The sequence below is a fragment of the Spermophilus citellus genome (assembly GCF_964194105.1).
Source record: "Spermophilus citellus genome assembly, chromosome: 4".
NCBI classification, from domain to species: domain Eukaryota; kingdom Metazoa; phylum Chordata; class Mammalia; order Rodentia; family Sciuridae; genus Spermophilus; species Spermophilus citellus.
The window spans coordinates 129,596,498-129,621,064 of record NC_138185.1 but is presented as its reverse complement, the minus strand read 5'-3'; the positions used below and the strand labels follow the sequence as shown (position 1 = coordinate 129,621,064).

The 24,567-nt window shown below is 36.7% G+C and overlaps 1 protein-coding gene across 1 annotated transcript in view; it reads right to left on the bottom strand.

Moving 5' to 3' along the window:
- The window catches only part of ATP8B4 (ATPase phospholipid transporting 8B4 (putative)), a 253,104-nt gene that overhangs the window by 205,306 nt on the left and 23,231 nt on the right, over nt 1-24,567 (bottom strand). Inside the window, exon 3 of the mRNA XM_081291345.1 lies at nt 4,526-4,584. Coding sequence (XP_081147471.1) covers nt 4,526-4,584 — 59 coding nt within the window. The remainder of the gene's footprint in view (nt 1-4,525; nt 4,585-24,567) is intronic.

Sequence of the window (24,567 nt, the reverse complement as noted above, 5' to 3'; positions counted from 1 at the left end):
AAATTTTTTCTGACATTTCTTGTCATTCACACCTTTTCATAAAACTACAACTGTTTACACTACTTCTTCCATTCATTTTAAACTCCTTTTACCAGGGATAATGAGTCTGACTGCTTGGCTCTTTACTAAACATTTTTAACATTAACATATTTTAATACAACTATTCTCATTACTTCTATTATGCATTCGTTTTATTAACCAAGAAAACTTTGAACTCCCTTCTAATGAGAATACTCATTCTAGCACTTGGCTCACTCTCTCCTCTCTCCAATCCCACTTTTTTTCTACAACTCTTGGCAGTCTGAAATTCTGCTTATAATTAATTTTCTTTCCCACCTTCCAATTTTCACAATATCATGTCTGGTTTACCAATTAATTTTACTTAGAATCATTAACCTTGTCTTTTGTTTATGTTCTAAATCCTTTATCTTCTTTATCTATCCAAAGTGTTTTTGATCATTTTCTAAGCCTGTGTTATGTCTTATAATGTATTTTGCAGCTTTAGAGTTTGGTGATAAATTAAGTTTCTCCATGTATTGAAATATCTTTCTTCAGCCTTCAAGGAAAAAAGCTTACTTTATTAGTTTAGTGTCTGTGGAAATTGCACCATTTATCTGAGTTTTATGTAAATTTTCCTGCTCAATTCACATATACAAATGCTAAAGATAAGGCCACTTTGTAAAATTTTCTATCTCCCTTTATCTTGTCTTTTGGGTATAAAAACTTTGCCAAAGGGTACATGAGGGAAGCAAAGGAGATTAGAGTAATTGGGTTGTTGTTTTGGTTTTATTGTGCTTATTTGTTTGCCGGAGTGGGTCAAAATAATAGTATGATATCATGGAAAACACACACACACACACACACACACACACACACACACACACACAAGACTTTGGAATCTGGCCAATTAGAGTTTCAACACTGCCATCTTTTACTTGTGTGTTTGAGACAAGTTACTAAATGGAGCCTCATCTATATCTCGCTGAGCATTTTGTTTGTGGGTTGGTGGTTATTTATGAAGCATAATGAAACTTTACTGAAAAAATTATCAGCCAAAGCTATAGAGAAAATTGCAGTTAAATGTAAGATATCAAGACATTCTTTATAACTTGATTGTTTGAAAAGTCATCAGTTTTTCACTATTTTTCCAAAGCAACTGGTACACAGCTGGATTGACAACCACATGAGTAGAACCCATTATCTACTTACATAACCTTAAATCCCTTAGGTAAAATATCTATGTCTCGATGTTTTAATGTACAAAAGTGAGATGATAAAAGTACTTCATGGAGTTGTAAAAGTAAATAAGTTTAATATAGTAAAGTACTTACAACTATGACTTTCATTTGGTGAGAACCACATGTTTTAAACCGTTATTGCTATTATAGCTACATTTATTACTACTGATATCATCACACCATATATCTATTGATATTCATGCTGACATTGTAGGAAAAATTCTGAACTCAGCAAATGCTTTGCACAACAGTAGGTAATCAATAAATATCTCATTAAACTATTATCATTTTAATATGGCTCATTTTGGAAGGAATCTCTACAACCACACTTGTTTGTACTATTATTCCTCTTCTTGTTTTAGGTACATTGGTTTTTATACTGTTGTATAATCTACATAATTTATTAGCAGCTTCCACACCTTCAGAATCACACATTTGCTCAATCTGGGACATAGTATCAGCTGGAAACAGTTTACAAGTTTAGCCTATTCCTCAGTAACATCTTAACATTACTATCACCAAATATCTTACTTCATCCAGTTCTTTATAAGTAATCCAAATTTATTGTGATTATTTTCCCAGAGCCATTTTTCTCTTACATTTAAGAGAAACCGAGGATTAATAGAGAAATCCATACAAAAGGTATACCACAGGGCCTGTTACATAGTAAATCATCTAATAAATTTTAGTGTTACTATTATCAAATATTTTATATTAATTAACTGATATAACCCTTCAGTAAATAATCTCATGAGAAAAAAATTTCTTCAGGCCACAGGTGAAATAACTGATGCTCAGAAAAATAAAGAGATCGAAATCACAAGTTAATCATTAAAATAGAGAAAAAAGATTCACACTAGGGTCTATCTTATCCCAAAACACTCTCTCCATTTCATTTGAGGGCCTTCACCATTTCTCCTCTCATATTTTTCATGACAAGTTTGGGCTTATTTGCATTTATTTTTCAGTCTTTTGGTGGGAAGAATACTTCTCCAACTGATATAAGCATCCTGCCTGGGATCTATTGGGGGTCTCTCCAAATCTACTTACACTTAGGATGATATCCTTTAAAGCTGGGCAAGACTAAGCAAAAATGGCCAAGGTATGTTGTATATTATTCTACCTTACTCCTTACAATAATTCTATGAAATAGGTGCTTTTATTAGTCTCCATTTGTAGCAGAACAAACTGTGGCTAAGATAAGCCACACAACTCACTGCATTGGGAGTCCCCAGGAAAGGCCAGGTGCTTGCTCTTTCCCACTGAGCCACAACAGTGGACATTGCAGTTGAGATACCTGTGCCCCTCGCTTTTTTTCAGCTTCCCTTCCTCCATTTTTCATGTCATTCTTGGTTTTGCCAATCCATAATGGATTTTGCTTTTACTCTGACATGTCTGCACTCAGAGACTGAGCTGCCTTGTAGAATCTGCTATTGTTGTGGAATACTGTTCTACTGCCCTTTTGTTATTAGGAAACAAAAGAGAAAACACATCTAGAGTTGCACATATGTGTGCTTTTGCTCACTATCATGAAAGATGAACTATCCTTGTAGCACTAGCATATCATTACTTTGAAAAGAACGATCTGAAATCATCTGGTAAGTTAACATCTACTCAACCCGAGTGGTGGGCACAAAGGTGTCACACTATTTCTCAAACTTCTGTAGAAGTTTGAAAAATCTCATATATTAAGCAAAAAAAATAACTGTAAATAGAAAAGGCTGTCATCTTAGAAAGCACTTTTAGAGTTACTGCTCACAGAATGAAAACACTTGTTATACATTGGAAAATAAACAGCCACATACTTACATGTATAATTATACCTATAGCAGATTAGTTATTATTGTTTTTCCTCCCTCTGATTGGGCATTGGATGATTTTGGCATAAGCTGAGCGGCTTAATCAAGGCTTTCAAGAGTCATCCTCTACAGTTAAAAGAATGGATGTAGAATGGGTGGAAAGGCATCACCTGGAGATGACCAGAGGGGCTAATTGACCGTATGTCAGGAGACCACACAGAGTGGCATTTATCACCTTGAGAATAACAGTTTCTCCTTCTCAGGCTAAGACACACGCATCACCCTTCTGAGGGGGATTCCTCTTCTCAAGGGCAGACTTACTTTAACAAAGCTCACAAGACTGATAAATAAAATCAAAGTGTCAACATTGTTTTACAATGAAAAATCTGTTATGGAAACAGCATATTGACTCCCTGTGGGGCAGCCTACATTGAAAATCAAACTATAATCACAAGTTTTCGTGACTAGCACAGAATGAGAAAAGAGAAGTGTTAGATAGCTGTGCTGCATATTTAATAGTGTCAAGCTATATTGTCCAATGCATCCATCCATATATACAGGAAAAGGCCCACCCATAGGAAAAAAATACTACAAAGTTCCTTGACCAAAACTCTCCTCTGGCCAGTGCCCAGGTTTGCCCACATGACTCTCATATTTTTGTTTTAATGGCCATCACACCCCTCTTTGAATGGAGACTCTTTTTCATTAAATGCACTGACACACTCAACAATATAGCAGGTCTTGTAGGCCATGTATCACCTATAGAAGTGATTGATTCTGCCAGTTGCCCATGTTAGAGCTTTTAAAAGACTCTAGGTAGAAACTTCATATTGAGACATAGATCACAAAATATTTATGAGAGGCCATAATATAATTCACAAAGTCATTCATTAATGTGTCCCAAGTTCCTAGAACAGTGCCAGTCACTTAGTAGAATCTTAATAAATACTTCTTATATAAATGAAGAAAACTCATTTAAAAGAAAAAGTAGTTCAGTATAAGCCTAATGAACCTAATGATCCTCACCATTCACTTTGTAAATATAATTATTCGGAGCCTGGGAACTTTATTCTAAATATACTTTTCCACATTCATCATGAATTACTGAGAAAAAAATCCCTCAAATGCCATTCATCAACTATCAGCCACTACTACCATTTCCACCACTAAATACTATCAAAAAGGGCCATTTTCATATTGTTCTTGAACCCAAATGGGCACCAAATGAACTATCAATTCTTGATAAAGAAGATATTTCATCATCTCACAAAGCCAATAAGCACACCAACCAATATTAGTGCAGAAGAGAAATAAGTGTGTAAACATTACAAAAATATGTATTTATAGAAACTTCTGACACCTTGCTTTTGAAACAGGCCAACAAAGAAAGTTTATAGTAAGGTCATAAGGTCCTAGAAGGCGTGATCCTACTTATAGTCCTTAAGGTCAGACCTACCCTAGCATGTATGTGCTGTGTGTTTTACTCACCGCATACTGGAACTTTTCATTATATTCACGGTCATTGGCTTTTACAATCCGTTCCACTTCTAAAGAGAAAGAAAAATCAGGTATGAAATCAAATTTTAAACCCTCAGCAATATATAACTCATTAAAATAAAATCTTTCAGTTTACTTTCTTGTCAACATTACAAGAATTCTTTTCTTTGAAATCAAAGGGCAATGGCCTTTTTCTAGCCTAAATATTGGAACCTGCATTGGAAAGTCTCAAAATGGAAAGCTGAAATGTTTCTCATTGTCTTTTTGATGCCCCACATAAAGCAAAACATTATGTGCCTCCAGTTCCTATGTCCTTTCCACTCCACAAAGACCTTTTCCCTTAACTTCAGGTCATTATTAAAGGAGAAGGAGTCACTGAAAACCAAATGTACCCTGAGATTTTTTTTTACAAAATATAATACAGCTAAATAGAAGCATACAGAAGTGATACATCAAAAATGTCATATAATTAAGAGACTGAGACCTTTAATTAGAAGTAACCAAAAAGTAAAATCTCTTCAGAAAGCAAATGCAATCACCAGAACAAATAACAAAATAAAAGAACAATAAGCTCAAAGATTATGATAGTGCACAAATAAAATTTTGTAAAGGGCAAAAAAAAATATAGTGCCCAGAAATACCAATAGTGCATGTTTTATAGTGAAGGTAGCAAGTTCTTGTCTCATGTTTACTTGGAGAGTTACTACCAGAGTTGAACAAAGGTTTCTGATAGAATAAACTTTGTTCTATCAGAAAAGAGTCAGTAAAATTCTCACCCATGCAAATGGTGGCCTCTCATGGTAAGTGACATAACCTACTCGCCTGGGATTTCCTTAATCCCACAGTTCTTTAACTGAGTACAGGACAAGGTAAAAGGTATAGGTATAGGGGTAGAGATAAGAGCTTATAGAAGGTACATACAATCACAGAGACAAAGAAGATCTGGAGGGTGCAAAGTAACTTGGAGGCACATGTCAGGGCTGAGGAAGGCAAACCAAGAGGACAGAGTAGAGCTGCAAGCAGAAGGAAAAAGAAAAAGATGAGCGAGATAAAGAGAGAGAGAGAGAGAGAGAGAGAGAAAGGAAGGAAGGAAGGAAGGAAGGAAGGAAGGAAGGAAGGAAGGAAGGAAGGAAGGAAGGAAGGAAGGAAGGAAGGAAGGAAACACTTAGACTTTAGCACCGCCCTCTGCATGCCAGACACCCTGAATTGTAAGAATTAATTTTTCCAGGAAGTCCAGGAAGAATCTAAATGTTTCTTTGGCTCCTGTGGCTCATCTTCCAAACCTGAATGTCACCTCTGAAGCTTGCTCCTGACACATGACACCCCGTTTTCAAGGTGACACTTGGGTTTCTACCATCTGTAGAGTGTTTTGTTTGCTTGGCACCCACCTATGTGGTTTCCTTTTTGCCTATGAGTAGTCAGGCCCTGTGATTGTTCCTGTTTTCTAGTCTGACTCACCTAATTGCTGATAAGAACAATATTGAACTGAGGTCAACAGCTGACAACACCTGAGCGGGCCCACCCCTAATGTGGATGACTGTAAAATCTAGAACCCACCAGGAAGCAATCCTCAACCAACCAACAATCCAAAAAAAAAAAAAAAAACACTTCAAATCCTAGCTATGAAAGAACAATTCTTTTTTCTGATTCTCCACAAAGAGCAAAAAACTCAAAGCCCAAAATGGTATTTCAGAGGATGAAATTATTTAAAAGATTAAAAATCTAGATAATTTATTTATACATCCCTATCTTAACCCAGGAGTAGTAAAACAGATGACAGGAAAATAATGGATATTATTGGTAGGGTGGAGGTGAAAAGATCTTTCTAAATGGCAAATGTTAACTTGGCCCACTAATATGGGGCATCTAATTTATGAATTAAATTTGGCTCTAAGTAAAAAAAAATCTTATATACTAATTTGAATATTTATTGGCCTTAGCTTAGATTGTGCATATTCAGATGGCAATAATTTTCAAATTTTACATTTGTATGATGCACATCCAAGAACAGGAAGCTCCTTACCTAATTTTATCTACTCTAAATACCAGAATCTTTACTCTATGAGGTAAGTAGGTGCCATTTATCCAGTGACTTCATGAAACCACACTCTATAAGGATTGAGACCAGCCCTCCCACAAAAATGATCAAGTAATTTCTATGATGGGTCAGTTTGGTGTCCAAGATTGCCCTTGTCCCATAAGATCTGGTTGGAGCTAACAGTCTTCTTTTTTTGCTTCTAAATTCTTATGATTAAGTCTTAATCTTTGCTTCTATATTTCCAGTAATTACTGTCTTTCTGAATGAACCTTTATGATTAATTCTGGCAGATTTCACATTACTTCACTAAGCTCTGCAAAATTCTTACTTTGGTTCTAAATCCCTCCACCTTTCTGCCTTTAACCTAACTATGCTAAACCTGAATTATCTTTGCAGGGATTAACTTTCTTATATATGCCACCAGAATATATGAGGAGATATAAATCCCCCATGACAATAATTCACATCCTACAAGAAAGGAAAGTAGAAACCCCAGCAACAACTCCCAGTGAGAATGGCTTAGCGATTCAGTGACTTAAACTAATATCTCATAGGCATCATGGGACTTTCCAGACATAATCTCAATAGGAAAGTGGTCACCATGGGGTTTGTGAACGACCAGCATAAACTCACTCCTGAACAATTATCAATAAATTTGTGTGACTCCAAAAAGAAGAAAAGTGAGATATGAGGATCACTTTTTAAATATAAAATATAAAAATAGTTTTTAAAAACCTGGTATATCACCAAGGGTAAAGTATAGTCAAAGAGATACAAGGTCTTCCCATTTATGGAAAAATTAGTATGCTCTTTACCTGCCTAACTTCTCAAGTCCCAACGAAATTACAGAAAACGTTTTTTTAAGAATAAAAACAGAACAGTGCTACAAAGCAAAAGTATGGTTAGCAGAGGTACATAAATTTTTAAGGAAGCTCAGAAAATAAATTAGAAAGTAAATGGATCATTATGACTGAGAAATTAAAAAGATAGGAATAACTCCAGCAACAGAATTAGGAGAATGGTCTTCCCAGGAGAGCCCCCAGAGCAGCCCAAATTCAGAGTTAGTAAGTATAAAAATTGAGAGTGTATTATAGACAGGGTGACAGTACAAATCTAGGCCTATTAGCTTTGTGAAATAATTGATAGGGTCCCCTTTCTTCTCAAAGTGTCTCAAAGTGGATAATAAATTATATTATTACCTTAATTTTGGAATGTCATCAGAGCAATTGTATAATACTGGACCCAGATAGTCCTTCCCACACTCCCTCTTTTTTGCCCAACATACCAGAGGAGGAAACCAAGAGTGGGTGCACAGGCCTAAGAGAAAAGCAGCTCTGACCCTCTACAATAGCTATAGTAGACTTCAATAAAGTCTGCCAGTCATGGAATTTTCCAGACTCCTGCCATTCCCATAGAAAAGCCTGACAGCTGGCTACTCTCTGATCTTCCTATTTAAAGGAGAGGACTAATAAAGAAAAAGAATTTTGCAACTGCACTAGCCTAGCCAGTTCTTCACTTAAAAATATAAACCAGTAATCAAAAGTCACCAGATAGCTGAAAAAAAAATCAGCACAATTTTTTTAAAGGATCCTAGAGAAAGAGATAATGCTGAAGACAGGTGGAGAGGGGGTTGATTTTTTTAATTCTAATTAGTACCTTGAAGATATGTAAGAAGACATATCACCCATGAAATAAAAACAAGCTGATACAAAGGAAACAAGAGTGAATTCTTGGAAATTAAAGAGATTTAATAAACAAACAAGAATAGATAAGATTAAATAAATCTCTTAAAATGTATATTGACATGACAAAGAAAAGGAAAATGTGAAAAGAAAATTGGGGGAGTGGAACACAGGCAATGGACAGGAAGATATAATCAAATAAACAAAGAACTCTGCACTAGAGTAAGCCATAACTCTCCAAAGTGAAAGGGCCATTAAATGACAATCAGGATGAATGGAAAGAGACCCACGAATCTTCATAAAATTTTTAGCTCTGAAGATCAGGAGGTGATCCTCAAATCTCTCAGAAGGGGAAAAAAATTGGTTAAGCCCAGAGACATAAGAATCAGACCAACATGAAATTTTTCATCAGCAACAAAGATGCTAGAAGACTTGGAGTGATGCCTTTCAGGTTTAATGAGAGATGAATTTGAACTTAGAAGTTGATATCCAAGGAAGCAAACAATCAAGTATGAAGGGAGACTAAAAACATTTTCAGACCTGCAAGAATATTTACATCTAAGAATAACTTTTCAAGAAAAGTTATGTACAACAGAAAAAAAGTTGTCTTTCTGAATGAAACTTTATGATTAATTTAAATTTATTTTAAATTTTAAAAGTAGAGTAAAAAGTGTAGAAGCAAGGGTGGTGATTAGCCACAGTCAAGAATGATAATAAAAATGCAAAATAGGATAACCCACATACCTGCCCAAGATGGAGCGTAAATTCTGTAAGGAAGAAGAATTGTCTAGTGCCCTTTATCTCACAAAATCAATTTTTTGGAAAAAGTAAAAGTACTACCTATTCTTGGCTCAGACATTAATTTCTTTAAGAACATCTCACAAAGAAGTCATTGGTACAAAGAAAATAAAAATAATATTTTTAGAGCTCTGTTTTATAACAGCCCTATAAGATGTCATACCAAAACTCGATTAAAAAGGACCAATAATGTCCCTGTACTCATTCTCTGCTGATCTGATTAAATCCAGTAGCATATTTTAGGATCTTTGGATGAATAAATGAACTGAATGTCCTTCAATCATTTATTCTAATCATTATTTCTCTCAAATTCACTTGTGCTAAATACTATGTGACCATGAGCTTCAACATTTCCTGAAAAGTACCTGGAGAGTGGCTGTGTTGTGTTGCTAAGTACAAGACAGAAGATTAGTTGGAAGTAAGGTTACACCTCTGTGTCAACTGAGGAACAAAGGCAGGTATCTGGAAGGGACACCATTGTTCACCATCCCAGGGACCTACCCAAGAAATCAGCCATCAGATAGAATTTTATTGACCTTGTTTTGAATCTGCTTCAGAATATAGAAAAATAAGTAATGCCTTCAAAGTCCTACTCCACACAGATGATGGAAATGAAAAAAAATGTAAAAATATGAAAACCAATATAATTTGATGTCTTCCTCAACCAATTAAATATCAATGAAGCACTCATAGACTGCTTATCTTTGAACCCATGTGCTTCCTGTTCCATTCTCCAAGATAACTACATAAGGATAACTCATTTATTTAAGGAAGTGGTTACTTATGAATCAGTAAAATGTTAGGGATCATTTACCAAAAAGAATAACCTGGTCTCAGAATTACCATCCTATTGTCCCTTACACCACTGATAGAGTGACATTAACAAACCATCAGCTCTAAGTTCAAGATTTTTTTTTAATCTGTGTTCACTTGGCTTGTCTTTCAATTTGGAAGAGAGATACCTCTAGCACAACTAAAAGTGTTAGCAGATCACTTAAAAAAAAAAACAAGTTCAAAAGGTGATAGAAACCTAACACTATCTGCTGGAAAATAATAACTGCAATTAAGATGCTGTTCCTTTATAGGCAAGATGTTTAGCACCCATAAAAGTGAGAGCTTGATGAAAGAGCCCTCAGATAAGAAAAACCAGGCTGGATCTTAAGACAAGAGGCCTGAAGTACACTAACTCATAACCTCTCCTGACCTATGATTTCTCAGTAAAATAACACCACTATGGGTCATAACCATTAAATGAGGAAATGTGTGGGAAGCACTTTATAAACAGAAAAATACCAGAAAATTCTTTCTTCAAAAAATAAATAAATAAAACATAGAAAATAGATGAAAACAGAAAATCACCCAAGCTTGGATAGCCATTCGCTTATATTATTATCGCCCGAGAGGATCTTAAAGTAATTTTCTGAATATTTTCAGTGGAAATTGGCAAATGCCCATTGATTCTACTCCAGGTCCCTGAAGGCAACACCCAACTGCTCATCTGGGCTCTTCTCCATCATAATGTAATGAATTATGCATTATTCATCTTCCACTTCCAGTAGGCAAAAGAAAATAGCTCATTTGTGTCTTTTTTTTAATTATTGGTTTGTCTGTGAACAATTCATAACACCTTACTATTTAAGGCCAGTTAATGAAAGCAGGGACTTTGCTAACAAGACCAAGAGGAAAAGGAAAGATTTGGGAGGCTTCCACTGGACCTAGGAGTGACCACAGCAAGCATGAGTCCCTCATTAATAAACACACTGTCTTTCTTCAATTAACTCCAGAGCATTTTGTCCTTCACAAAATGTGGTTTAGAAGACAGCCTTCAGGCATTTGGCTTTAGACCCCCCAAATCATGAAATGATAAAGTGCTATGGAGAATTCAGGGCCCCTATGTAAAACCCTGATAGCACAGACAACCATTTCTTGAGCAAGGTTGGTACTGAAGATTGTCTCTAAACATGGTGTGTCATTTGGGGTTTGGGATTGTTGTTGATTTGCGGGGTTTGGGTCAGAAATCTCAGGGAAAAAAAATTCCCCCAAGCTAAATCAATAACTTCAGTTTTTTCCTTTCTTAATTTTCTTTCATTATTCACAATCTGGTCTATGTGGATGAAGCCAGACCAATTCATTAAAGACATGAGGGGAAAACAATGAGTGGGGAGAGCTTTAAAGAAAAGAGTTCCCCAGACTCCAAGATTTTCTGATTTGATTCCAAGAACACATTCTGATACAATTGAAAACTATGTGTCTTGAATTGGGGTTTCCTATTGAATCCCAGTTGTGACCTGCAGCTTCTGGGACTTATTGACATTTAAGTTGAAAACTAAAGATAATTAAGGGGAAAAAAATCTTCCCACAATTTTTTTTTATTCTTGTCCCCACAAAAGAGCTTGGAAACAAAGTTAGGGAATTCAAACAAATACGAAAGGGCCTTGGGTTTGTTTTCTTCTTGGCTAAGCCAATTTGCTCATCAAGTCCAGATAGTTGGAAAATTTGATTTATTAGGCACTTTATTCCTTCCATGGCTTATGATAGCTTCACAGAGAAATATAAAATTTTTATTAATTCATTCTTCTTCTAGAATTATATAAATTACAAGTGAAATCAATAAAATCTTTAGATAAGTCCTCAGCATTTAGCTTCCTATAAATTTAGAAATAATAAGTATAGATTCATAACTGGGGATTTGACTCACTATACCAATAATAATAATATCTAATGTTTATTAAACACTTATTAAAAGCTAGATATTTTATGAAATATCTGAATGCATTATTTCATGTGTCCTCCAAACTATTATTAGTCTCACGCTACAGATAGGGAAAGAAAGACCTAGAAAGATGATACAAGAGAGTCAGAATTCAAACCCAGAACTGTCTTCCCTGTAAAAGATGGTTGGCAGCAATTCTGGGTATAAGGAGATGGTAGAGGATACCATGCAGAGATGACTGGGAAACTACAAATTGGTGTGTGCCTGAGACCAGAGGTCAAGGTGAGAGGGGCCTCTCCCATGGGATGTAATATTCTGGGATGTTCTTCAAGTGGTACGCATACATACGCACACATACCCATTCCAGTTAACCTTGTGGCCCAGTGGCTTCTCATATCTCACTCTACTTCACTGTGGAGGAGTTCCTGTAGGAATCCTCTGGCCCCTCTTTGGAGACTTTGGGGCAGTCCTAGCTGAGGATGCTCTCCCAAAGCCCTGTTCACAGCTGACTGCTTTCTTTGAAGCCCTTATTACATGTGCAAGTTTTACTTTGCTGTTTTAATTTCACATTCTTTTACAATTTGAGAAAGAGAATGCAGTTTTATGGACTGGGCCAGAATCAGAATGCTTTCTCTAAAGAGAGATGTTTGTCATTTTAAGATGGATGGAGCTACAAATTGAGTTTCTTCAGTACATATTGGTTCTCTATCTCAGCTCCCTGAATCTGTGTCACAAATTAACATTGCTGGAGTCAAGAGAAAGTGATTTATTACAGAAATATTTATTGAGCTCTTTTGGGAGGCTCTACTCTAGTCAGTGAAAGAATAACAAAGACAAGTCAGCAGTTGCCTTCAAAGGGTAGGCATGCCCACAAATACAACCACAGCAAGGAAGCAAAGAAGAGATCCAGAAAACCACAGGAAAGCAGAGAAAAAAAAAAGTCAAGTCCAGATGGGTGGCCAAACATGTCCCATCCATGCCAGGCAGATCTGAAAGGAACTTATGTAGCTGTGTACACACCAGAGTGTGCTAGGCTGTTTTGCCATGCACCTTTTCCAAGCTAAGCAGCTGTGTTTACTGAAAAAGAAATGTGCTTGAGGACTAAGATGGGGGAAAATACAGTCATGAAAATTGGGCAGCTCAAGGGGGATCCAAGATGGCGGACCAGAGGGAAGCAGCATTCTGTGTCACTCCATGACCTGGGTCTCAACTAGTGGGAACACTGCTTTGCTGAGAGTGATAGAGGACCCCTCCAAGCTGATCCCACACAGGCATCACAGCCGCCTTGCCCTGAGGCCCCATTAAGCAAGCAGCATTAGAAAAGGACTTTTGACTCCCCACTACTTGCCCACCCAGGTCTCACAAGTGCCTTAGAGGGACCAGCGGCATCAGCTGCAGAAATCCCAGACACTGCTCGCATGAAGGGCACTCAGCTGTTAACCACACACAGCAATTCCAGCTGCCACTCCTGTGTGGACCCCCATCTACCAACTTGGAGCTCCCTGGTCACCTTCATCTTGGGACTCCACAGCTACTGCCACAGTCCCCACTCAAGGTAGCCTGTCTGCACCTGGGACATCACAGGCTCTGAAGAAAGCCAATAGCCACAACACTGCAAGCCACACTGCTCAACTCTGAACACATCAAACAACGCCATCACCTGGCTCCCCACACCAGACCCAACACCCCATCTGTAAAAGCAGCAGCATCCATCTTGGGTCACCTCCATCACCATTTTTAGTCGGGGCAACTATCAGTTTGGAACACCAGATAGCCAGGTGAGGCCCTACAGGGCCACTATAAGCCTATAGGGTAAAAACGGTAATGCTTCGTTCAGATCCACAGAGCTAGAAAGAAAGACACATGAGCAACATGAAAAGACAAGGGAAGAAAATGCCCCAAACAAATCAAGATACCACATTATTAGAATCCATGGCCAGCACAGCAGATGAAATGACAGAGGAGTTCAGGATGTACATAATTAAAATGTTCTGTGAATTAAAGTATGAAATAAGAGAACAAATACAGGCAGCAAAAGATCATTTTGACAAAGAGCTACATAAGCAAATACAGGAAGCAAAAGATGACTTCAATAGGGAGCTAGAGCTTCTAAAGAAAAACCAAACAGAAATCCTTGAAATTAAAGAAACAATAAACCAAATTAAAAGCTCAATTGAAAGCATCACCAACAGATTAGAACACTTGGAAGACAGGACCTCAGACAATGAAGACAAAATATATAATCTTGAAAAGAATGTAGATCACACAGTGAAATTGGTAATAAACCATGAGCAGAATATTCAAGAAATATGGGAGAGCATAAACAGACCAAATTTAAGAGTTATTAAAGTAGGGGAAGGCATAGAGTTCCAAACCAAAGGAATGAACAGTCTATTACATAAAATAAAATCAGAAAATTTTCCAAACTTTAAGAACAAATCCAATACAAAAAGCTTACAGGACACCAAATGTACCAAGCACATTATAAGGAATATGCCTAAAATACAGAATAAGGAGAATATTGAAAGCAATGAGAGAAAGGAATCAGATCACATACATGGGGAAACCAATTCGGTTATCTGCAGATTTTTAAGCCCACTCTGAAAGCTAGAAGATACTGGAACAACATATATCAAGCTCTGAAAGAAAATGGATGCTGGGCTGGGGATGTGGCTCAAGCGGTAGTGCGCTAGCCTGGCATGCGTGCGGCCTGGGTTCGATCCTCAACACCACATACAAACAAAGATGTTGTGTCCGCCAAGAACTAAAAAAAAAAAAAAAAATATTAAAAGATTCTCTCTCTCTCATTCTCTCTTTAAAAAAAAAGAAAGAAAAGAAAATGGATGCTAACCAAGAATTTTGTATCCAGCAAAATTAAGCTTTAGATTAGATGATGAAATAAAAACCTCCCATGATAACCAAAGTTAAAAGAATTTACAGCTAGAAAACCTGCATTACAGAACATCCTTGGCAAAATATTCTATGAAGAGGGAATGAAAAACTGTTGGAATAACTTTCAGTTTACAGCTAGCAGCTAGCAGTTATGAGCAGCTCAGAGTTCTTGAAGAATCTACACTCGTTCAGGTCTGATAGGAACACCTGCAGGATGGGATGCTCTGCTCTAGCGAGCCGTTAGTGAAACCACATCCTTAGCACTTGTGGCTAGTATTGACAAGCTGCCGGGCCAGGAAACTGATAGCCAGGAGCTTCAGGCATGAAACTCCTAACTTAGAAAGCCCCCTCCCCTAGGGATAAAGACCCTTCCTGATGATAGCAAGATAGCAATATAGTACGGTTACATTAGGCATAAGATGATTGGCTTATGGATATTATCTTGCTTATGTATGATTGACAGGCATGCCCCACTAGAACCCTATAACAATTGTATGCATTCCAAAAATAAACTGAGCTACTGGATGACGACTTGAGGTTTGTATCCTGCCAGTTCTCTCACAAGCTGTGTGTTGATTCCACATCTCTGTGTGTTGATTCCACGTCTCTACCCGCTGCGACTGAGGTAGCCAAGTGACTAATTGACCACATCAGTGACCAGAATTACAGCAAAAAACAACAATGAAAATCAGCAGAAGGAGGTATTATACTAAAGGAAAAGCTAATTAAAGGAAAAAACAAGTCAAGTTAAATAACAAAAATGGTTGGGAATACAAGTCATGTCTCAATAATAACCCTGAATGTTAATGGCCTAAACTCACCAATCAAAAGACATAAGCTAGCTAATTGGATTAAAACAAAAAGACCCAACAATATGCTGCCTCCAGGAGACTCATCTCATAGGAAAAGACACACAGAATGAAGGTGAAAGGTTTGGGAAAAAATCTTACCACTCACATGGACTGAGGAAGCAAGCAGGGGTTTCCATCCTCATATCAAATAAAGTAGACTTTAAGCTAATGTTAATCAAAAGGGACAAAGAAGGACATTTCATACTGCTCATGGGAACCATACACCAACAAGACATAAAAATTATTATAAATATATGCCCCAAACAATGGAGACTCTATGATCATCAAAAAAACTCTTGTCAAGTTCAAGAGTCAAATTGACCACAACAAAATAATTCTGGGAGACTTTAACACACCTCTTTCACCACTGGATAGATCTTCTAAACAAAAGCTGAACAAAGAAATGATAAAACTCAATAACATAATCAATAACTTAGACTTAACTGACATATATAGAATATTTCATCCTTCAACAAGCAAATACACTTTCTTCTCAGTAGCACATGGATCCTTCTCTAAAATAGACCATATATTATGCCACAAAGCAACTCTTAACAAATATAAAAAAGTAGAGATGCTACTCTGTATTCTATTAGATCATAATAGAATGAAATTAGAAATCAATGATAAAATAAAAAATAAAAATTACTCCAAAACCTGGAGACTAAATAATATGCTACTGAATGAACAATGGGTTGCAAAAGACATCAATGAGGAGATAAAAAATTCTTAAAGGTAATGAGAATATTGATACAACATATTGAAATCTCTGGGACACTATGAAGGCACTACTAAGAGGAAAGTTCATTGCATGGGGTTCATTCCTTAAAAGAAGAAAAAGTGAACAAATAAATGACCTAACACTACATCTCAAAGCCCTAGAGAAAGAAGAACAAATCAACACCAAAAGCAGTAGAAGACAGGAAATAATTAAAATCAGAGCTGAAATCAATGAAATTGAAACAAAAGAAACAATTGAAAAAATTGACAAAACAAAAAGTTGGTTCTTCCAAAAAATAAATAAAATTGGCAAACCCTTAGCTATGCTAACAAAGAGAAGGAAAGAGAAAATTCAAATCTTTAACATATATGATGAAAAAGGAAACATCATAACAGACACTATAGAAATACAGAAGATAATTAGAAATTATTTTCAAAGCTTGTACTCTAATAAAATAGAGAATATCGAAGGCACCAACAAATTTCTAGAGGCATATGAGTTGCCCAAATGGAATCAGGATATTACACACAATGTAAACAGATAGATTTCAAGCAAGGAAATAGAAGATACCATCAGAAGCCTACCAACCAAGAAAAGCCCAGGACCAGATGGATACACAGCTGAGTTCTATAAGACCTATAAAGAAGGACTAACACCTATACTCTACAAATTATTTCATGAAACAGAAAAAGAGAGAGCACTTCCAAACTCATTCTATGAGGCCAATATCACCTGATTCCAAAACCAGGCAAAGACACATCAAAGAAAGAAAACTTCAGACCAATATCATTACTGAACATAGATGCAAAAATTCTCAATAAGGGGTTGGGGTTATGGCTCAGCAGTAGAGTGCTCACCTAGCATGTGCAAGTGTTCAATCCTCAGCACCACATAAAAATAAATTAAAAAAATGAAAGTATCATGTCCAACTACTATATATATATATATATATATATATATATATATATATATATATATATATATATATTCTCAATAAAATTCTGGCAAATCAAATACAAAAACATCAAAGATAGTGCACCTTAAACAAGTGGGATTCATCTCAGGGATGCAAGGTTGGTTCACATACAGAAATCAATAAGCATAATTCATCACATCCATAAACTTAAAGAATCATGCAATCGTCTTAATTGATGCAGCAAAAGCATCCCACAAAATACAGCATCCTTTTATGTTCAGAACACTAGAAAAACTAGGGATAACAGGAACATATCTCAACATCATAAAAGCTAAGTCCTAGGCCAACATCATTCTAAATAGAGAAAAATTGAGAGCATTCCCTATAAAAACTGGAACAACACAGGGATATCCTCTTTCACCACTCTATTTAACACAGTTCTTTAAACACTGGCCAGAGCAATTAAACAGACAAAAAAAATTAAAGGGATATGAATAGTAAAAGAAGGACTCAAATTATCTCTCTTTGCTAATGATATGATTCTATACCTAGAGCACCCAAAAATTTACCAGAAAACTTCTAGAACTAGTAAATGAATACAGCAAAGTAGCAGGATACAAAATCAACACCCATAAATCAAAGGCATTTCTGTTTATCAGTGACAAATCCTCTGAAAGGGAAATTAGGAAAACTACCCCATTTACAATAGCCTCAAAAAAAATATTTGGGACTCAACCTAATAAAAGAGACGAGAGACCTCTACAATGAAAACTACAGAACGCTAAAGAAAGAAATTAAAGAAGACCTTAGAAGATGGAAAGATCTCCCTTGTTCTTGGATAGGCAGAATTAATATTGTCAAAATGACCATACTACCAAAAGCACTATACAGATTTAATGCTATTCCAATCAAAATCCCAATGACATTTCTCATAGAAATAGAAAAAGCAGTCATGAAATTCATCTGGAAAAATAAGAGACCCATAATAGCTAAAGCAATCCTTAGCAAGAAGGATTAGCAGATCTCAAACTATACTACAGAGCAATAGTAACAAAAACAACATGGTATTGGCACCAAAATAGACTGGTACAGAATAAAGGACACAGAGACTAACCCACATAATTCAGTTATCTTGTATTAAACAAGGTGCCAAAAACATACATTAGAGAAAAGACACCCTCCTCAACAAATGATGCTGGGAAAACTGGTAATCCATATGAACTTAAACCTCTATCTCTCACCATGCACAAAACTCAACTCAAAGTAGATCAAAGACCTAGGAATTAAGCCAAAGACACTGCGCCTATTAGAAGACAAAGTAGGCCCAAATCTCCATCAAGCGATTAGGCCCTCGCTTCCTAAATAAGACTCCTATAGCACAAGAATTAAAATCAGGAATCAATAAAGGGGATGGATTCAAACTAAAAAGCTTCTTCTTGGCAAAAGTGAGGTGAATAGAGAGAATACATCTTGAGAACAAATTTTTACCATTCGCACATCAGATAGAGCACTAATCTCTAGTGTATATAAAGAATTTAAGAAGCTAAACACCAAAAAAAACAAACAGCCCAATCAATAAACAGGCCAAGGAACTGAACAGACACTTCTCAGAAGATGATATACAATCAATCAACAAATATATGAAAAAATGTTCAACATCTCTAGAAATTAGAGAAATAAAAATCAAAACTACTCTAAGATTTCATCTCACTCCAGTCAGAAAGGCAGCTATTAAGAATACAAACAACAATAAGTGTTCGCGGGGATGCGGGGAAAAAGGCACACTCATACATTGCTGGTGGGACTATAAATTGGTGCAGCCAATATGGAAAGCAGTATGGAGATTCCTTGGAAAGCTGGGAATGGAACCACCATTTGACCCAGCTGTCCCTCTCCTTGGTCTATACCCAAAGGTCTTAAAAACAGCATACTAGAGGATTCCAACATGGCAGCGGGCACGGAGAGATCAAGTCTCTGACCTCTTCAGCTGTGCAGGCATAGGGAGTCGTAAACAACCTAAATCTGTTTGCTCAGGATCACTAGGCAATGCTGAGCGGACGTGGATCTGGGGCAAACAGTCTGGGCCTCTCAGAACACACACTGAGCCCAGATCGGCTGAATTCAAGCTCCCGTTCGCCTGCTTCCCGCAGACAAACAGCTGTGACTCAGCACTAATCCATCCGGCTGAAACAACTGGTCAGCCGTTCTGATCATATGGAGGTAAATGCCAACCGAGCCTTCATAGGTAGTAGCCACAGGTTTGAAATGGGGCTTGGGAGAGACAGTAAGCACCCACCCATTGCATTGGTCACCCGGCAAAGGGAAACGAACTGTCACCATTTGCAAGAGATACCACCATGGCAGAGAACTGACGTTATCAGACTGCGGCGGAGGAGATAACTTCATTGAAACCTGCGACTACAGGTGTGTAATTCCCTAGCCTTCCCTCTCCACACATCGGGGAAACCTTAAGGGCCCCTCCCAGCTCTCCCGTGAGCGCGATAGCCAGACCGAGGGAATCAGAGGTGGTGTGGGACCCGTGGCGCGGAACTACCGCTCCCACCAGTGCTGACAGCTGAGGTCTCTTGCACCAGCTACCGGGGGCGTGGCTATCAGAGGGCAAGTAAAATTCGCTGAGGATTCTCAGCCCCAAGCTCTACAAACTTAGGGTCTGAGGGAATGGCAAACTGGGAGAGTGTGCCCAGTCGTCCATGAAAACAGGGCTCCCGGGAGCAGCAGACCTAGTGTGTAGCCAGTATTGTGGTGAGCGGCACCCGTGAGAGGGGCCTAGCTAGAGGAAAAGTGGGAAGTGACTAGACACAAGAGAAGGCCCTAGGCACTCAGGATTGGAGACTTGCCCAGTCTGGGAGGAGCTGCTGCACAGTGATTGGTTCCCGTGTATTGACAGGAGAAAATTGGCCTGGTGGGCACAGTGCCACCTACTGGAAGAGAAGTTAATCAAACTCTAAGACTGCATTTATTAGTTTTTTTTTCTTTTTTCTTTTCTCTCTTTTTTTTTTGATTTGGGTTTTTCTTTCATTTTCATTTTTTTTTCTTGTTGTTTTTTTAAATTTTTTTTACAATTTTTTTAAATTTTTTTTCTTCTAATTTTAATTTTAATTTTTTTTATTATTTTTTAAAAATTTTTTTCTTTTTTTATTTCCTATTTTTTTCTTCTTTTGCCTTTTCATTTCTTTTCAATTATCTTATCCCCCCTTCCTTGAATTCTACCTGCTTACTCTCATTATCTTTAGTGACTTTTTCCCTTCCCTTCTAATACCTTTCCTCCCAAGCATCAAATTAATTTATAGGAGTAAACAGTAACTCAGCAGTCAAACAAAACAAGAAGTAACATGAGCAGCTTCAAAAAGCAAGGAAGAAAAGGAGTACAAACAATGCAGGACAGCCTAAATATTCAGGAGGACCTAGAGTCATCAGAAAAATGGTCATATAAAGAACACAAGGAACACCTTAGCCAGATGGAATGGAACCTTAAAGAGGATACAAGACAGCAAATTCAAGCAGCAAAAGAACACATTGAGAATGAATTACATAAACAGATAAAAGAAGAAGTTAAGCATCTTTATCAGGAGATAGAGATTATAAAAAAATAATCAAACAATAATTCTAGAAATGAAGGAAACGATAAACCAAATTAAAAACTCAATTGAGAGTATCACTAACAGAGTGGAACAAGTAGAAGCCACAACGTCAGATAATGAAGACAAAATATATCATCTTGAAAAGAGTCTAGCCAGGCCTGGGGATGTGGCTCAAGTCGTAGCGTGCTCGCCTGGCATGCGTGCAGCCCGGGTTCGATCCTCAGTACCACATACAAAGAAAGATGTTGTGTCTGCCAAAAACTAAAAAATAAATATTAAAATAAATAAATCAATATTTAAAAAATTAACAACTATATCATTTTAAAAAAAAAAAAAAAGAAAGAAAAGAGTCTAGCCAACTCAGAAAGGCTGGTAAAAAATCACGAGAAAAACATCCAAGAGTTATGGGATAACATAAAAAAACCAAACTTACGAGTCATCGGGATAGAAGAAGGCACAGAGATTCAAACCAAGGGAATGAGTAACCTGCTGAATGAAATAATTACAGAAAACTTTCCAGAAATAAAAAAGGAAACAGATATACAAATTGAAGATGCATACAGGACACCGAGCACACAAAATCACAGTAGACCAATGCCAAGACACATTGTTATGAAGATATCCAATATACAGAACAAAGAGAAAATATTAAAAGCTACAAGAGAAAGGAGACAGATTACATTCAGGGGTAAACCAATAAGGTTAACAACGGATTTTTCATCACAGACACTGAAAGCAAGAAGGTCATGGAACAATGTATCTCAAACACTGAAAGACAATGGATGCCAACCAAGAATTCTGTATCCAGCAAAATTAAGCTTCAGGTATGACAACGAAATAAAAATCTTTCATGATAAACAAAAGTTAAAAGAATTTGAAGCCAGAAAACCAGCATTGCAAAGCATTTTGAGCAAAACACTACACGAGGAAGAAATGAAAAACAGTAACCAAAACCATCAGTGGGAAGTACCTCGGTAAAGACAGAGGGCAAGGGGAAAGATAATCATGGAGAAACAAACTAAATTTTTTTAAAAAAAGGATAAATAATCAAACATGGATGGAAGTACAAACCATATATCAATAGTAACTCTGAATGTTAATGGCTTAAACTCTCCAATAAAGCGACATAGGCTGGTATCATGGATTAAAAAAACAAATCCAACAATATGCTGCCTCCAGGAGACACATCTGATTGGAAAAGACATACACAGGCTGAAGGTGAAAGAATGGGAAAAAATATACCACGCACATGGTCCTCGTAAGCAAGCAGGGGTGGCCATCCTCATATTGAATAAAATCGACTTCAAGACTAAGTTAATCAAAAGGGATAAAGAAGGACATTATATACTGTTAAAAGGAACCATTCACCAACAAGACATAACAATTATCAATATTTATGCACCAAATAATGGTGCTCCGACATTCATAAAACAAATTCTCCTCAAGTTCAAGAATCAAATAGACCACAACACAATAATTATGGGTGACTTCAACACACCTCTCTCACCATTGGACAGATCCTCCAAACAAAAGTTGAATAAAGAAACTATAGAACTCAATACCACAATCAATAACCTAGACTTAACTGACATATATAGAATATATCAACCGTCATCAAATGGATATACTTTTTTCTCAGCAGCACATGGATCCTTCTCAAAAATAGACCATATATTATGCCATAGGGCAACCCTCAGTAAATATAAAGGGGTGGAGATAATACCATGCATTTTATCTGATCATAATGGAATGAAACTGGAAATCAATGATAAAAGAAGGAAGGAAAAATCCTACATCACATGGAAAATGAACAATATGTTACTGAATGATCAATGGGTTACAGAAGACATAAAGGAGGAAATCAAAAAATTCTTAGAGATAAATGAAAATACAGACACAACATATCAGAATCTATGGGACACAATGAAAGCAGTTTTAAGAGGGAAATTCATCGGCTGGAGGTCATTCCTCAAAAAAAGAAAAAACCAACAAATAAATGAGCTCACACTTCATCTCAAAGCCCTAGAAAAGGAAGAGCAAAACAACAGCAAATGTAGCAGAAGGCAAGAAATAATTAAAATCAGAGCGGAAATCAATGAAATTGAAACAAAAGAAACTATTGAAAAAATTAACAAAACTAAAAGTTGGTTCTTCGAAAACATAAATAAGATCGACAGACCGTTAGCCATGCTAACGAAGAGATGAAGAGAGAGAACTCAAATTACTAACATACGGGATGAAAAAGGCAATATCACAACAGATGCTACAGAAATACAGAAGACAATTAGAAATTATTTTGAAAACCTATATTCCAATAAAATAGAAGATAGTGAAGACATCGATAAATTTCTTAAGTCATATGATTTGCCCAGACTGAGTCAGGAGGATACACACAATTTGAACAGACCAATATCAATGGATGAAATTGAAGAAGCCATCAAAAGACTACCAACCAAGAAAAGCCCAGGACCAGATGGGTATACAGCGGAGTTTTACAAAACCTTTAAAGAAGAATTAATACCAATACTTTTCAAGTTATTTCAGGAAATAGAAAAAGAGGGAGCTCTTCCAAATTCATTCTATGAGGCCAACATCACCCTGATTCCGAAACCAGACAAAGACACCTCAAAGAAAGAAAACTACTGACCAATATCTCTAATGAACCTAGATGCAAAAATCCTCAATAAAATTCTGGCGAATCGAATATAAAAACACATCAAAAAAATTGTGCACCATGATCAAGTAGGATTCATCCCTGGGATGCAAGGATGGTTCAATATACGGAAATCAATAAATGTTATTCACCACATCAATAGACTTAAAGATAAGAACCATATGATCATCTCGATAGACGCAGAGAAAGCATTTGACAAAGTACAGCATCCCTTTATGTTCAAAATATTAGAAAAACTAGGGATAACAGGAACTTACCTTGACATTGTAAAAGCTATCTATGCTAAGCCTCAGGCTAGCATCATTCTGAATGGACAAAAGTTGAAGGCATTCCCTCTAAAATCCGGAACAAGACAGGGATGCCCTCTATCATCATTTCTATTCAATATAGTTCTCGAAACACTGGCCAGAGCAATTAGACAGACGAAAGAAATTAAAGGCATAAAAATAGGAAAAGAAGAACTTAAATTATCACTATTTGCGGGAGGCATGATTCTGTACCTAGAAGACACAAAAGGGTCTACAAAGAAACTACTAGAACTAATAAATGAATTCAGCAAAGTGGCAGGATATAAAATCAACACGCATAAATCAAAGGCATTTCTGTATATCAGCGACAAAACATCTGAAATGGAAATGAGGAAAAACACTCCATTCACAATATCCTCAAAAAAAATAAAATACTTGGGAATCAACCTAACAAAAGAGGTGAAAGATTTATACAATGAAAATTACAGAACCCTAAAGAGAGAAGTAGAAGAAGATCTTAGAAGATGGAAAAATATACCCTGTTCATGGATAGGCAGAACTAACATTATCAAAATGGCGATATTACCAAAAGTTCTCTATAGATTTAATGCAATGCCAATCAAAATCCCAATGGCATTTCTTGTAGAAATAGATAAAGCAATCATGAAATTCATATGGAAAAATAAAAGACCCAGAATAGCAAAAGCAATTCTAAGCAGGAAGTGTTAATCAGGCAGTATAGCGATACCAGATTTCAAACTATATTACAGAGCAATAGTGACAAAAACAGCATGGTACTGGTACCAAAACAGGCGGGTGGACCAATGGTATAGAATAGAGGACACAGAGACTAATCCACAAAGTTACAACTATCTTATATTTGATAAAGGGGCTAAAA